Here is a 17,689-nt window from a genome sequence, read left to right on the forward strand (position 1 = left end):
GACACTCTTGATAGGCACGCTGTAGTATTTCTCGAGTTACTCTAATTTTATGCGTTTCTTTTCAATAATAGAGACGAACCAAAGATCAAACCTGGATTTTTCAAGCAAGCAGGTTTCCTTGCGTTAAACCGAGGCTTCGATTGGGTCGGTTATCATTGAAAAACTATTGCAACCAGAACATTTTAGGATTTTTTTTTTACTTTACTTCATCTTTAGAATATGCTATAAAATATATAATTGTATGGTGATTATGAGACTCTATATAGTACAAATACAAACATATTATCATAAACTACACAACTTGCTTCTTTATTTTTTTATATATTTTAGGATTCATACTAAACATGAGTCACATATTATATTTCAAACGTTATACGGAAATATAAAAATATAATTGCAAAATTGCAAAATTTAGATTCCTTAAATTTTTTCTTTTAAATATTTTTTAAAACAAAAAGAAAACTGTGTGGACTTTATATTATTATTTTATATTATTAAGAGATTATATTGTCACTATGAAAGAGAAAAAGAGATTACTTACTTTCTTCATTTAGTTTTTATCAAAGATATTAGATAATCTGAACTTAAACAAATTATTAATACTAAGAGTAAATTGAGGAATAATCTTTTAAATATTATTAGTTCTGCATGTTTCTGGTTTTATCGCATATGTTAATATTCGTATTCGAAAAACGTGAATATAAATCCTAAGGAATGTTTTTTTAATTTTACTTCGCTTTTAAATAATCTTAGTCTTGCTTTGATTCACTCCTCTGTATTGCACTCCTTTCTTAAAATTGTGACTCACGTCTGTATAAAATCAGTAATCATAATAGAATATGGTGTTACACTATTTATTATTTTCTTTTGTCTTTTATTGAAATTATTACTAGCGTATATATGTGGTGTGATTAGGGAGTTTTTACAATAACGTGAATTCAGTGAACGCTAAAATCATGTTATCCTTTTTTTAATTAGTCGTTAAGAAGAAAATAATCTAATTTTCGTATCTAGATAAATGGTATTTCAAAAACTCCCTAATAATTCTGATACAATATATATAATGTAATTCAGACACAAATACGTAACAATTATTTCATTTCTTATGCTAAATATATGCAAAAAAAAAATAAATATGTGTTAGCAAATTGGCAATTGTTGTATAAAAGTTTGACATATCTGAATAATAAACTTTGATATGTATTATTGCAGTATTAAATAAATATAAATTACCTTTTTGATTCCCAACATTTTGCTATTTCATAGGTTCATTTATTACAGAAAAACAAAAAATATGTAGATGTTTCGTTATTTGGCATAGATGTTTTATGATTAAAAATTGTCTATATTGTACGTAATTATGTTCATTGGATTGATGCCTTTCTATCATTAGAAATTGATAATATATACTTTGCTCAAAATCTGTCTCTGTAGACTTGACTATCTGGGTAATTTTGTATAGTGACTCGCGAAACTCATCAAATAATATCATTACGAATTTTCATTTTTAAAAAGGTATTTAAAATCGGGGTAACTCGCTTACTTACATTAAAGTTTATCCCTTATAAAAAAATATTATATTAGACTCGCAAAGAGAGAGAATCTATTAGAAATAATTGAAAAAATATTCAAATATTGTACACTATTTGTTTTAATAATTTTTTTATTAATCCAATAATATTTTTTTGTTGTCATTTTTTCGCGATGTTGATCAATTGGTTCTTTCATTGCGCTTATTTTGCGAACGACTATCATTGCATTCTGTCTCATACAGAAAACATTGTAATGGATATCTAATGCATTTTTACATCTCTCGATATCTATATCTATTATGGCTAACTAATAGACATATCTAATAGATATGTATAAAGTATCTATTCATAGTTAGGCTTTATATTCAAGGCATCCTTAAATTTATCTTCAGATGCTCTACGAATTATTTTATTGGCTGCTAAGCATCTAAAGATAAATTTAAGGACGCCTTAAGTTCAAGGTCTATGAATACAGACAAAAATCTGCCGAATACCTAATCGGCTTAGATATTTTCTGAATGTTATCCAATGTTCAAAATTCAGTGCAAACATCACAAGATATATAAATAGATAGATAAATGTCAAAGACATCTACTATAGATATTCGCATTATTTAAATATTTACATCTAAGTGATCCTATAACTTTACCCGTTAAAGGAATAGTGCAAACATGAACATTTGTATAATCATTCATTAGATATACATGCTTAGTAAATATTATGATATACAACAAATTAACGTATGCAATAAAATAAAATTATGAATTAAATTTTTAAATTAAATTAAATTATTGTCAAAGAATTAATCTGTTTCCCCAAAAAATTTTTAATTGACTATAATATAAGATGTTAATAACTATCAGTTATTAACTTATAGTTAATGTATTTCTCTTATGTGTCGCCAAGTTTGTATTTTTAAATATTGTTTAAAGTAATAATGTTACTATTAAAAAAGTTATCTATCTAATTATAGTTATTAAATGGCTAAGTTTAATAACATACAAATAAAATTTTATTATACAAATAGGAAAAAAGAGAAAGAAGAAATAAACTGAGAAAAAATAGCGTGTAACATGTGCATGAGAAGAAAAACAACAAACACATTACGTAGCTATATTTATACAAACAACGTACGGGACAGTTATCGCTGATGTTTCTCATATATCACCAATAATGTTTAAGGCCAATATAAAAAGCAGCAGTACAGTTACTCATGATTTCAGTAAAGGATTAACTATTGGAAAGCTTGCCTCGAGAAACTACAGGCAAGAGAAGGAGAATAAACGGTAAAAAAAGAGAGAAAGGGGAAAGAAAGAAAGAATGCTGATCGTTTTTTCTGTTAGCTAGAAGTATCAGTTTTTGTGAGATAGTACGACAATATGGATAAAGACACGAGTGACATGAAGCCAAATCCCAAAGAGACCGCAAATGTCTTCAGTATTCTATTCTTCTGGTTCGTCAAGATTCAATATATTCAATAAAAGAAAGAAAATATGCAAGACATTGTTTCTTACAAAAAATTTAATTTTTTAAAAAAGGAGAGATTTCAAAAAATTAGAAATTTTTTTTTTCTTAGAAAGTGAGATGTCTTTCTTTAAGAAGACATTTTTTTGTAAGCAAAATTATATTTCTCCAAAAATGATAAATAAAGAATACTTTTACTTGTAATGCAATAGCTACTTTTAATCTCAATGTATAATACATTTTACGGTTTACTTTAAGAAAATGAAAAAGCATTTTGCAAATTTTCTTGCTATTTAAAAGAATGGCGTGTAACTTACGTCGAGTCATCCTCTTATCTATTCTTTTTTACATATTAATTGTCATTTGCAGTAATTAAAAAAATTAACTCTTGTCTTTGTATGACTGAGCTATATTATTAACAAATATGTACGTGGATGTATATTATCGAATATAAGAGGAAATTTATTAATTTTTTCTTAGACTACAAAAACAATCACTTTTCTAATCATCCATCGTTAAAATAAATTTACAATGGAAAATACATCTATAAGGTGTTCGTAAAGTATCTTAGCCTTTGATTCTCTGAATTATATATAATTATGTTGATGCTAAGAGAAGAAATAATTATTTCGGAATATTTTAATATACTTACAATTCACGGCTAAAAATTTATATGTAATTTGCAAAATATATACTTAAATATGTATGTTCGAGTTTGCGTGTATTATATATTTGTTATTATTTATAAAAAGAAAAAAAAAGAAGGAAAGTCTTTGTACCATATAAAGAAGTATACCAATATGAAATCTATATAGATTGTTTTTGATGACACAGGTGGATGCGAGAATTATTTATGATAAGTTTCAAGCGTAATTTGGAGGAATCCGACATTTATCGACCAATCAAGGCAGACGAATCCGAAAAATTGACCGATCTTCTCGAGAAGTGAGTATTGTTCACGTTGATGTCAACAAACATACATAAGTGAATGCATATTATAATGACGCTCGTAATAATTAAAGTTCTCACTTTCGCTGTAATGGAATAATAAACGAATCTTAACAATTGCTTTAAAAACACAAGTGTAATCTATATTATTGTCGTATAATTTCGATACCTATTCTATTTTGCGGCGCCATTATTTTACATTAGATACATATCTACTCTTTGAACCTTTTAAAATGAGAACGCAGCAAAATATATAGAAGAAAGAAAAATTAAAAAGTAAAATTAATAACTTAATACTCGCTTTTCTAAAATCCTAACGCATTTTTTTTCGTCCAGATATTGGAATCGCGAGCTGGATAAACTAAAGAACTTGGAATATGTCATGGGAAAAAATGGGCAGAAGGTGCCGCTGAAAAAGGAGTCTCATCCAAAATTGTACAAGGCGGTCTACAAAACCTTTTGGTTGCCATATTTCATAATTGGAATCTGCTCATTTATCCAAGTATATTGATACATTTAAAAAGAAATACTTATCATGTGATATTAATATTTATGAAATTTAGATTAAATGTTTTCATGTGGAAAGAAGTATTGTAAGATATTCTCACTAAGAGAAAGAAATAATAATAGAAAAATTTGTTATATTAGAAATTAATCTTTTTAGATTTAGAGATGCATCTGATATTCGGAAAGAATTGCCAGAAATCAGATATTCAGCAATCTTTTTCTGGTGCATGCCTAATTAGATTTAATTAATAACTAATGAAGAAGAAAAAAATTAATTTGAACTAATCTGAGATTTCTCTCTCTCTCTCTCTCTCTCTCTCTCTTTTGTTCGCTCTTTTCTCAGATTTATTAAATTTATAAATTTATTTGGAGGGAGAGAGGAAAGTTAAATTTCAACTTTTCTCTTTTAGTGTAGCGTAGTACGCGTACTAATACCGATCTTGCAAAGTTGGATCATCAAATATTTTATTAATGATCCTAACGAGAAACATAAAACTTCAACGAACGAAGTGATGATCTACATCACCTTCCTGATCATTACCAATATCATCGCCATTATGTTGTTACAACACTCTACCTTGCAATCGTTACATGTTGGCATGAGGATACGTATTGCTTGCAGTTCTCTTCTTTATCGGAAGGTAATAATGCGAATTAACTAATGAGCAGAGTTGGGAACGTTACCTTAAAAAAATAAGTTTACTGTTATAGTAGTTATTTTTTATTAAAAAAAATAACTTGTTGCCGTCACTAGTTATTCATCTTCAAAAAGTAACGTATTATCGTATTATTTGAAAAAGTAATGAATCGTTACTTATCGAGAAATTGTTGAATTTAGCTCCTTCACATACGACATTATAAAATAAAATAAACATTATAAGATAAAATTAATTTCGACGCGTTTTTTCGACACAACGATCGAATCTGGCAAAAACAATCATCGGGAGCTAAAGTCGAACAATCGAATTTTAATTAAATATAACTTTTAAATATTAATGTCATTATTAAAAATGTATTTTAAGATTCACTTCCAGTACTGAAAAGTATATTGTATATATATTGTATATGTATACGTAATATATAATGTGAATTACAGATTTTCAATATTGATTATTGGAATACAGTCTAAAATATAAAATATAAAATATTTTTTAAGAAATTTTTAAGAAATAAAAATGAGAAAATGAACATTTTTTTTATTGCAACTAATTGTATTTATTGCAATTAATAATCTTTTATTATAGATAATACAATGTTAAATTGTAAATATATATTTGTATATTTACAAGCATTAAAAAATTTTTAAGTATTTTATTTGTTATAACAACGACACAACTTGGGTAGCTAGAAATACATTTGTAGAGATACAAAAGCAAAACATCTTTCAGCAATCGAAATATAATCCAATCCAATCTATCCAATAAAAAATTAAAGTAACGATAAAAGTAATGATTAAATCATTATCATTACTGCAAAAATGTAATCTTACTGTTAGCGTTACAGACAGAAAAAAGTAACGATTGTTATCAAAAAATGTAACGAAAAAATTAGCAACGTTACAAGTATTATTTCCCAACTCTGTTTGTGAATCCATGCATTTGTTATTTTCCAATTAAATCCTTAGAAAGAGAAAACAGTTTCTTTTTAGTTGGAAAAAATTTACTTTGCATTAACTTATTAAGTAATAATAATATAATACTCTTTAACGGAATTGAATCAATTTGCAATGTTTAATATTTAGGATAACATTGGAATCACATCGATACGTAATTAAGGATTCAATTTAAAAATTATAGGGTGAAGAGATCAATATTAGTGTCCGATTTTAATTGTAATTAATTAATTGTAATTAATTAAGAAATTATTGGAAAAGTTTTCTTTAGTGAAAAAAATTTAATGTTTAAAGAAATAGAAGTACGTCGTAAATTCGTTATCTTGTACGTTTATTGTTTATCATTCTCGGTTGTTTGCATACGCTCATTACATTGTTCGATAAAAAGTAACTTTTCTTTCTTTCCGAAGTACATATCCCGAAAATTTTTTTCTTGGTGAGCACAATGCTATTGGTAAAATTTATATAATCAGGATTTTGGGTAAAATGGGTAAATTGAGATGAAATGAGCAAAAAATAGCACTTTTTATTGTTTTCAATATTTTCTATGGCAAAACAAAACCTTGTTTTTAAATAAAGTTTATCGGATCTAAAAGTACAATTCAAGAATTTTCAAATGAATTTTAGGATATGACTGTATCATTTATTTTTATTAAGTTATAATCGCTTCCGTATATACATAAATTCAAAACAACTTTTTATTTTATTATAAAAATTGTAAATGTATAATTGTATAGTCATTTGTATATATGAATATTGAATACTGAACACCAAGATCATTTTGATTGAAATTAACTTTTTTCTCCTTTATTTGAAACAACTTATCAGCTTATTGTTTACTATAAAAAATGTTAAAAATGATAAAAAATGTTATTTTTTGCTCATTTTATTCTCATTTACACAAAATCTTGATAAACTATACAATTCTGCCAACAACATCGTGTTTAGCGCAAAAGATCTTCGGAATATGTATTATAATTTTATATATTTCAGAAAGTATTTAAATGTTGAACAAAGTTATTCTAGAATTTCATGTAGAATAATGTGGAATTTAACACATTCAATATATAAAATAAGTCATCATAAAAATAAATGAATTTTTTATTTCTATAATCGCTTGGAGCATTCAGAGCAAAATTTGTAATGTATATGTACATACATATTGGGTTGGCAAGAAAGTAATTGCGTTTTTTTAAAAGGCTATCAATAAAAATTTATCAGCAATTTTTTTCTTATCAATCAATATAAATATATCTTGATAGACTAAAGTTTTAGCTTTAAGAATCTCTTTTTTAAATTATGATATAACATTTTTTAAGAGATATGAGTAATTAAAGTCAAAATAATTCTTTTATTTAATCCGCGATAACTCAGTAACCAAAAATCGTAGGAATGTTTACAAAAACTGATTTTGTAGAGAAAATATCAAGCTTTCATGATACATAATCGAAAATTTTCTTAAATTTGTTTTGAGCATATTACAAACTCACAAAGTGAGAAGAAAATTTTTTGTCTTTTTCAGCTCATAGTTTTTGGTATATAAAGTTATCAAACCCATATAAACTTAAAAAATGTGGTAAGCTTTTAAAAGTAGAGATTTCAAGTTTTAAAACCCTTTTTTTAAATTAAAATTTTATTCATTATTGACGAAGATATTGTATTGGGTTGTCCGGAAAGTTCGTGCCGCAAAAGATTTAAATTTAATAAATGAAATTAAAAATTTAAATCTTCTGCGTTTCAATTTTCCTTCAAAATCGCCACGAACTTTCTGGATAACTTTCTCAATATATATTATACAACTTTGAGCTAGAAAAACGCAATTAATATTTCCTTGCCAATTCAATATATGTATATATTAAATATTTAATTTTTATTACCTAAGTATTATGAATGATTTATAAATTGATTGTTACACTTTTTGTAATACATAATAGCACTGTTTTTTTTTATTTGTTTTGCAAATGTAAATTACAAGATAAAATATGAATAGACCAATTATTCGCAATTTCTTGTCTTTAACTGTTCTAATTTAAAACTTTTTAAGTTTCAATTTTTATAGCAATTTCCAGACATTTGTTTTTGTAATATTTATACTGTAATAAGCAATATTATTTGTTTTAATTTCAAAATGACAAATGAAATGTGTCATTATTTGATCCTAATATTTTTCTCATTATAGGCATGATCTTCAACTACTATCAATAACACGTTTGCTCGTACAATATTCATCGCGAAATGACGTGTCTTTCGAGTGATCTTATCTCTTTTAAAATATAGCAGCTCGATAAAAAAAAATTTTTGTACGTAATTGTACATAAACGATTACACATGACTAATTTATACGTAGTTTATTTATAACGGTTATAATTTGTGTACAACCGTTTATGCATAATTATGTATAAAAAATTTTTTATCGGACTATATTTTAAAAGAGATAAGATCACTCAAAAGCACGTTTCCGATGAATATTATATCAGCAAACATGTTATTGATAGACATTGGGTCATATCTATATTGAAAAAGATGGCCAAATATTCATTTGTCATATTTTTGAAATTAATATTACAAACACAAACAATATTCCATACTACAACATAAATATTGTATTACAAAAATAAATCTTTCAAATTTGCTATAAAAATTGAAACTTAAAAAGTTTCAGATTAGAATAGGCATCCAAAGGCCTTTAAAGACAGGAAATAATTTGTGAATAATGACCAACATATTACCTTGCAATTATACATTTATAAAAAGAACAGCACCATTATACATGATAAAAAATATAATAATATCAATTTAATATCAGTCGATAATAATTATAATTTTTAATGGAAAATTAAATATTAAAAAAATATATATTACAAATTTTGCTCTGAATGTTTCAAGTGTATAGAAAAAATTTAGTTAGTTTTATGGTGACTTGTTTTATATTTTGAACGCATTAGATATGATATTCCATATCATTGTGCAAGAAATTCTAGAACAATAACTTTGTTCAGCAATTAAATACTCTTTGAAATATTATAACACATTTTCCGAAGGTTTATATATGTATATGTCCATATTTAATTTGATAATTAATTGTATATTTTATGTAAATTTTTATATAATTTTGTAGAATGTTTTTATATATGAAATGTGATTATGTATAAAAAAAATTTTTTTTACCAGAAAACTATAGACAAAAATTTAGTTAAGTACAATTTAGTTAAATAAAATTTAGTTAAGTACAAAATTACAATTTTTACTTGTTGCAATAATAAGTAGAAAACTTTTTTTATAATTTTTTATAACTTCATAATTAAATAATTTTTTTATAATTTGATAATCAAAAATTTTTTATTCTTATTAAACATTACAAAATCATAGAAACGTATTTACAAATACCACTATTAATAATAACAACAAGAGAATAAGCATGTAAGCAATATGGAAATGTGTGTGTGAGACAATGTGCGCGCGTGTGTGTCACAATCAGAGATATTACAAATGATTGATTAAATGATGAATGATTCTAATTTAATAATTTAATAAACTTTATTCAGTTTTATTACAATTTTCATAGGGAGTTTTGTATATCTTTTTAGTAAAAATCAATCAAAGAAAAATTCATGTTGTGCTTGTATGTATTGACGGATGTATGGACGGAGCGAAAAAAAATGAAAGGATCTATTACTCCATTTATAATTATTTTTAACGCTGTTGTAGTTATTACGGTTGAACACAGCAACCATGAATCAAACCGGTACCGGACAGATCATGAATCTTCTCAGCAATGATGTCATTCGCTTCGATCAATTAACAACGTTCTTGAATTACATATGGATCATGCCTTTTATGGTAATTCTTTATCTCGTGAAATAAATATTCTTTATTCGTGTATATTCTGCGATAATTAAACAATATCTTGAAAAAAAGTTACTTAAATTTATTAATCTCTTTTGTAGATTCTTGATAAGTATACATTTTAATAATCATAGTATAATTCGTAGAAAACCTATTATATCTATTATCTATGCATATAAATTATTTGTATATATCTCCATGAGTTAGTTTAGACTGACTAGTTTAGATGAGTTAATAAAAACGTAGAATTTCTTTTTTTCATTCGAAGTTCTTAAATAATTTGTTAAACGGACCAAGCTTTATTTTTATTTGCAGATCGTGATCATAGGAACAATAATGTGGCAAAACGTCGGTATTTCGTGTTTTGTCGGCATCGGGGCGTTGTTGATTATCGTCCTCCCAGGACAAGGAACTTTGAGCTTCTTGAATCTCAAACTCAGAACCACGACTGCGCCACTGACCGATCGAAGAGTGCAATTGATGAGCGAACTCATAGCTGGGATACAGGTATTCTTAAAAGATTGATTAGTTATTATTTTATTCTGAAATGATATAGAAAATGAATAAAAATATAATATTAAACGTCCAAGTATTATTTATAAAAAAATTTTATGAAACAAATTTATGAGATAGTAATTCTCGGTTCAGGTGGTGAAGATGTATGCCTGGGAGAAACCGTTCAGCCAGATTGTGTCAGTAATCAGAAAGTTGGAGATCAAGCAAATCAAATTCTCGTCGTATGTGCGCGCCACATATTTAGCCATCATAGTTTTCACTGAACGATTGACCGTCTACTTCACCATAATAACGTTTGTCTTAATGGGAAATAATTTGACTGCCGATGTGGCCTATGCAATGTCGACATACTTTAACATACTTCAACTCTTCGTTGCGTTGTATTTCCCGCAAGGATTAATACTGCTGGGTGAATCAATAGTGTCATTCAATCGATTGGAGGTATATATTATATTCTCTAATTTATGATGAATTTAAATCTACAATCATTGTTATATCTCTATCGTCACGTACTTACTGAAATGCGTTTAATTTTTACAGGATTTTTTGCTGATGGACGAAGTGAACACGAGACGCTTCTCGGAGAACACGCCACAGTTGCAATTTAAATCTCAGAAACCAAAGGAAGAAACTAATGCAGAGAATCAAATAGACAGGTACCTCTCGAGAAATGGGAGTATCGTTCTGTCCGAACATCAAGGATTAGCTGACCTTCCGGTATACGTAAAGCTTCAACGGGTTTCTGCCAATTGGATAAGTGGCCAAATGCCGCCGACTTTGTGCAATATCAACTTAATTGTCAAGCCAGGTCAATTGTGTGCTGTAGTCGGTGCAGTAGGCTCCGGCAAATCTTCTATATTACATCTATTACTGAAGGAATTAAACCTCGGCACGGGTTCCATAATCCTTACTCAGGGCTCCTCGAAATATAATATTCCGGGCAATTTATCCACTGGATACTTCACTAACAATCCGAATCTGCGTATCTCCTATGCCAGTCAAGAACCCTGGCTTTTTGGTGGTACTGTAAGGGACAATATATTGTTTGGCCAGTCCTATGATAAGACTAGATACATGCAGGTAATTTTCATGATCCAAAGTAATTGTTGCGGATATTGTACAGTGTTTATATACTCTTGCTATTGCACGTTAGAATCAAGAATTTTTATATGTAACTAGTAACAATTCTTATAATTAGATCCTTCAAATCTTATGCATCAAATATAAATTACGTCTTTTTTGACTGGATATAAAAGAAGATATATTTTAGCAAGTGTTATGAATTTTTTAAAATCTTTAATCTATACGTGATTTAGATAAAAGAAAAATGTCTAATATTTCCCAATTTCGAAATTTTTAACATTCTTTAAAGTTTCTTTTTAATCAATTGGCAAATGTTTCAGGTAGCAAATGTGTGCGCCTTGACGAAGGATTTCCGACAATTTCCGCAGGGAGACATGACAATGGTCGGCGATAGAGGTGTATCTCTGTCCGGTGGCCAAAGAGCGCGAATCAATCTTGCGAGGGCGATTTATAAACAAGCGGATATCTATTTACTCGACGATCCCTTGAGCGCAGTGGATACTCGTGTTGCTAGGCATCTCTATGGAAAGTGCATCACCGAATATCTCCACGGCAAGACAAGGATACTTGTCACACATCAACTGCAATTCCTTAAAAGGGCGGATCACATCATTGTACTGGATCGAGTAAGTAACATAGAATATTCTATAGTTATTTTTATTAAATTAAAAAATTTTTAATTTTAAAAGTTTGGTTTTTTTAATTTGTTTTAAAAGTAAAGAATTTAGATATAATAATGACAAAAGTAAATTTAACTTATTGCTGAATAATTTTTAAATTTTGTATTATATTGGGTTGTCCGGAAAGTTCGTGTCGATTTTGAAGGAAAATTGAAACGCAGAGATTTAAATTTTAGTATACATTTATTAAATTTAAATCTTTTGCGGCACGAACTTTCTGGACAACCCAATAATTATGAAGATAGACATTATTTTATTAATAACACATAAAAATTAGATAATTTATAATTAAAATTAATAAATAATAAAATTTTTTAAATAAAAAAATGACAAAAAATTTTTAAAGATTTAATTTATATGTAATTCATATATAATTAATTAAAAGATGAAGATTGATTATTTTTTAAATTAAATATCCTGATTTGTTTTCTAAGGGTTTCGTGAAAATGCAAGGAAATTATAATGAATTAGTACAATCAAATAAAGATTTCATTGGGATGTTAAACGATTTGAATCAAGCGAGAAAGGAAGAAGATATGAGAAGAGCTTCGGAAATGTCTAAGAGAATCACAATAACGAGACGAACATCAAGATTATCAACTAGAAGTTCCATTACTGTAAGATCGTCACTCGTTATTTACAATAAAAAAATATAGAAACTGAACTGAAAACAAATATTTTACATTATTTTTGTTTAATAAAAATATTAGGTGTGGGAAAAAATTCGTGACGTTTTTCCCATTAGATGGCATTAAAAAAACGCCACGAACTTTTTCCCACCTAATAGATGGCACAGAAAATAAAAATGTAAAATAAATATAGAAAAAATGAACATAAATAAAAACGAAAATATAAAATAATTTTAAAAAGTATCCGTATTTTCGAGCATTAAAGATTTCCAATATATCTTCACTAATTATTATCAATTAATAAAACACGGAAAAAGTTTTTAAATTAAGATTAAAAAAGTTAAGTAATTTTCAAATATTTACAAATTTTCTTAACGTTATTTTCTTTCATTTTTAAATGATTTAATAGAATTAACTTCATCAGATTGCATCTATTATGAGAGATAAATGTAATGAGATTATTATTTTGCCATGGTGCAGCACTCGGACATTGATGATTCAGATTATGTGGAGAACAGCCCGGAAGCCGAGATGAGTGCACACGGTCGAGTAGCCGGCAGAGTGTACAAGGAATATCTGCATAACGGTGGCAATAATCTCATGCTATTCGTATTGCTGATGAGCTTCATCATCAGTCAGGTCGCCACTACCGGGAATGATTATTGGCTGTCATACTGGACTACCTTGGAGGATGTCAGGCGTATTGAAAATACTAGTGATGTCAAACAATTCGCGTACATGTACAACAATAGTTTTCTTGGGTCGATTTTCACGTTGAACCCAGACGGCCTGCTGAGCACTATGGATGCCATATACGTATATACATTCTGTATCATCGCCTGTATCGCTACTACGTTGTTTCGCAGCTTTCTTTTCATGAAAATTTCTATGAACTCGAGTAGAAACCTTCACAACATCATGTTTTTCAAATTGCTGCAGGCGCGCATGTTCTTCTTCCACAACAATCCTTCCGGTGAGCAATAGTTACGAAATTCGATAGTCGTCTTAACTACTTTACAGAAACTTCATAAAAATTATTTTATGACAATTTTTAAAAATATTTTTCACGTAATTTTTAGAAAATTTCATAATTTTTATATAATCTTAAAATTTTTTAGAAAGATTTTTTTCTAAATGAATTAAGATATTTTTGAAAGTGTTGAAAAAGTTTGTAACTTTTCTAAATTTCTTTATAGATAGATGTAAATTCTGAAATAGAATTTACAAGATTTCTCATTTTATAATTTCCATTAATTTCCAAGTATATTAATAATATACGAGCATTTTCGCTCTAAACTATCGATTCCTGGACTTGTAATTTCTTTTCTCGGTTCATGCAGAGAGTTAACTTTTGTATTTCAGGAAGAATTTTAAACAGATTTTCGAAGGATATAGGCATCATGGATGAATGGCTGCCCAAATTGATGTTGGAGGCGTTCCAGGGATTTTGCGTAATATGTGGTATAATGATCATGGAGGTAATAATTAATCAGTGGATGCTGATAATGATAGCCATACTAGTCATCTTATTTTTCTTCGTTACGAAATCCTATATGAAGATTGGTCAAGACCTCAAACGTCTCGAAGGCGTAAGTAAGTATATTAGAGCAAATAACACGTTGTTAGAAAAAAATGCGGCGTATATTACATCTAAATTCGTGGACTCCTGCCAAAGAATTCGTATTTTTAAGTTCTTACATTTCCCGGAATTTAATAAATTCTTCAAAAGTTTTTTTGAATATGTTTTTGCGTTTTCAGTGAAGAGTCCCATATTCTCCCACGTAAATGCTACTCTGAATGGTTTGCCGACGATTAGAAGTAGCGGCATTGAAATCGAGAAATTAATGCGAAAACGATTTGATGAGTTGCAAGATCGTCACAGTGGCACGTGGTATCTCTTTTTAACATGCTCGACAGCCTTTGTTATCGTTGCGGATTTAATAACATGCCTATTCGTCGCCTGCATTTGTTTTTCTCTAATACCAATGAATGAGACTGGTAAATTATATTGTATCTAATTAATTAATAGGTCCTTAGTTAATGAAAGTTAAATTTTTTTTCCATGGATTTCAGATAAAGACTGCAAAAAACTACAAACAACTTAAAAAAATTAATTAGTAGAATTAAATAAGCTTTTAGTTTTAATTCTTATTTCTGCATTCAATTTCTTTTTCTCAAACATCAAACTATTGCAAGTTTTCTTTGTTCTTTATACTACAGGCAATGTAACCGGCAGCAAAGCAGGTCTAGCAATATCGCAGTCATTGATCCTAATCGGTTGTCTACAATACGTCACAAAGCAGTTTAGCGAATCGGTGTCTCTGATGACCTCCGTAGAAAGGATTCTTCAGTACACGAACCTTCCTAAGGAGGAACCTATTACCTCGGATAATCCACCGCCACCTACATGGCCATCCCAAGGACAATTGATCTTGAAGAATGTCAATATGAAATATCATATGGATGATCCACCAGTTTTGAAGGTATAAAATAAACCATCTGTTCATTCTTACAAACATTATTTGTGTTCTATCGTAATCGGGCTTTACAGAATCTGAATGTATCTATCGAACCTGGCTGGAAAGTTGGAGTGGTTGGACGAACTGGCGCCGGCAAGTCTTCCTTGATCTCGGCACTTTTCCGCTTATTCAATGAAAGTCTTGAAGGCGAGATCAAGATCGATGGTCGGGACACAAGCACGATGGGCTTGAGTGAACTGCGCTGCAAAATCTCTATTATACCACAGGAACCTGTGCTCTTTTCCGAGAGTCTACGTTACAATCTGGATCCGTTTAATCGATACGATGACATGAAGCTGTGGGAAGTCTTGCGGCAAGTCGAGCTGAATGATGTCGCGCTGGACCACGATATCTTCTCTGGCGGTCATAACTTCAGCGTCGGTCAAAGGCAACTCATATGCCTAGCCAGAGCCATCTTGAGAAACAATCGCTTGCTTGTTCTCGATGAAGCCACGGCTAATATTGATTCTCAGTGAGTCTTTACGATTCTTTAGGATTATATTTAAATATTATTTGATGAAAACAATAAATTTTGATTAATTATATTTCAATAAATTCTCCATAGCAAATGAAGTTACAATAATCGCAACAAAGTCATGATAACGTGCAAATATTTACTTTATCACGGGTATGAAATGACAGTATGAATGACAGTAAAATTGTATTGTATGAATGTCCGCTTTGTTATAGATATGACATCATTATACAGATAAATTAACAATTATTTTGTTATGACACATACAGATCAAAATAATAATGCGGTATAGCCTTTGATGATTTCACAGTATCATCACAAGTTATGTGACTTTTGAGAGTTTATTATAATATGACTTTTTTCGCTATGAGGTATAGCAATAAATTATCATATGTAAATAATTGAAACTTTCTATTATTAAGTTGCTATTGCGAATGATGTAAAATATTTTCACAGTATGTTACAAGAGTACATCAAGTTACAGTCCGGTATACAATAAACATTCGTTTTATAATAAATTCAAGATTAATAGAAAGCAAATCTTTTTAAATTAAATCGGATTGATAAACATTTTCATCAAAATTGTATTGATATATTTTGTTTCTGTAATTTGCACGAAAGAGAGAGAGAGAGAGAGAGAGAGAGAGAGAGAGAGAGAGAGATATCTCAATTTAACATGTTTATAAATTTGCATTCCTCCATTTGAAACTTTATTTCTAGCACGGATGCTTTAATTCAAGATACTATAAGGAGCAGTTTTAAAGAATGCACCGTTATCACGATTGCACATCGTTTGAATACGATTATAGATAGCAATCGGATCATCGTAATGGAGAACGGTTCTATCGTGGTAGGTTTTCCTTTTTAATAATTAAAGCGTGAATGAGTTAAGAAGAATATTGATTTTGTAAGATAAAATTAAGAGATATAATCTTCTTCATAACTATCTAAAAAGTTTGTTCATGATAATTTTGATTAATAGCGTAATCAGTTCAATCTCTGACAGATGTTTAAAATAAAATTCATTCTAAAAAGTGAAATTTCATTCTTTAAGATTGAATATTGGGATATTTTTATTGATCACCTTAATTTTTACTCTTTAGAGAAAATTTACTTCAAATTATTTACAGAGTTCAAAATCGATATTCTATTTAACAATACACTTTTTCTTGAAAATTCAATGTTACGTATACAAAGAATAATCAAGATTTTTTTGGAAAATTTTGTAATATCTTGGAGAAAAGTTTTCATACGCATTTGATAATTAGAATTGTCATATCAATAGGAATTTGGTTGCCCATATGAGCTGTTACACGACAAATCAAATGGTTACTTTTCACAAATGGTGGAGAAGACGGGCAATCAGATGGCGCAAAGTCTTTTAGAACAAGCGAAGAAGGCTTGCGAGAAGAATAATGATCATTGTGAATTGAACTTGTCGGCGCAAAATACTGAGTGTGAAAGCGACACCACGCTTACAGAACAGACCGCTTTATAGATTTTCTACTTCTAAAAATCTATACTAAAAATATATATACTATATAGTGTGTATAAATTTATATATATATATATATATTGTGTGTATATATATATATATATATATACAACGACTCATGAAATTAATCAACCCGTGCTATTAGAATTTTCATTTTAAAAATGAATTAAATTATTTATAGCAAATTATTCATCATATTTGTTTGATTATATATTATTAATATTAAGAAGTCGTTTTTGTATGCCTTCTTTAAATTAGTTAGTTATATTATATATTACATTTGTTTCTGTCCTATGAATCATTGTATTTATAATATATACGTATATTTATACATGTTGCTCTTATATCAGTTAGTACATGATCAAATTTACGAAGAAGAAAAA

At 28.4% G+C, this 17,689-nt stretch overlaps 1 protein-coding gene across 2 annotated transcripts; it reads left to right on the forward strand.

The window, feature by feature from the left end:
• The first annotated feature begins 2,745 nt into the window (after positions 1-2,745).
• LOC108685348 (multidrug resistance-associated protein 4-like) lies at positions 2,746-17,435 on the forward strand. Of its 2 annotated transcripts, none has more exons than XM_018190095.1 (18): positions 2,746-2,818; positions 2,880-2,985; positions 3,831-3,941; positions 4,281-4,446; positions 4,862-5,092; positions 9,772-9,903; positions 10,225-10,416; positions 10,558-10,866; positions 10,966-11,505; positions 11,829-12,134; positions 12,623-12,805; positions 13,298-13,790; positions 14,180-14,410; positions 14,576-14,815; positions 15,038-15,300; positions 15,369-15,808; positions 16,532-16,661; positions 17,097-17,435. In XM_018190095.1, the coding sequence occupies exons 2-18, from the start codon at positions 2,912-2,914 to the stop codon at positions 17,307-17,309; spliced, it is 4,254 nt and encodes a 1,417-aa protein (XP_018045584.1). In that variant the 5' UTR covers positions 2,746-2,818; positions 2,880-2,911; the 3' UTR covers positions 17,310-17,435. The 2 variants fall into 2 exon arrangements, with proteins under 2 accessions (XP_018045584.1, XP_018045582.1); XM_018190093.1 differs by having other exon boundaries at positions 2,762-2,818; positions 2,876-2,985.
• The last annotated feature ends 254 nt before the right edge of the window (positions 17,436-17,689 follow it).

The sequence above is a fragment of the Atta colombica genome, unplaced genomic scaffold (assembly GCF_001594045.1).
Source record: "Atta colombica isolate Treedump-2 unplaced genomic scaffold, Acol1.0 scaffold150, whole genome shotgun sequence".
NCBI lineage: Eukaryota > Metazoa > Arthropoda > Insecta > Hymenoptera > Formicidae > Atta > Atta colombica.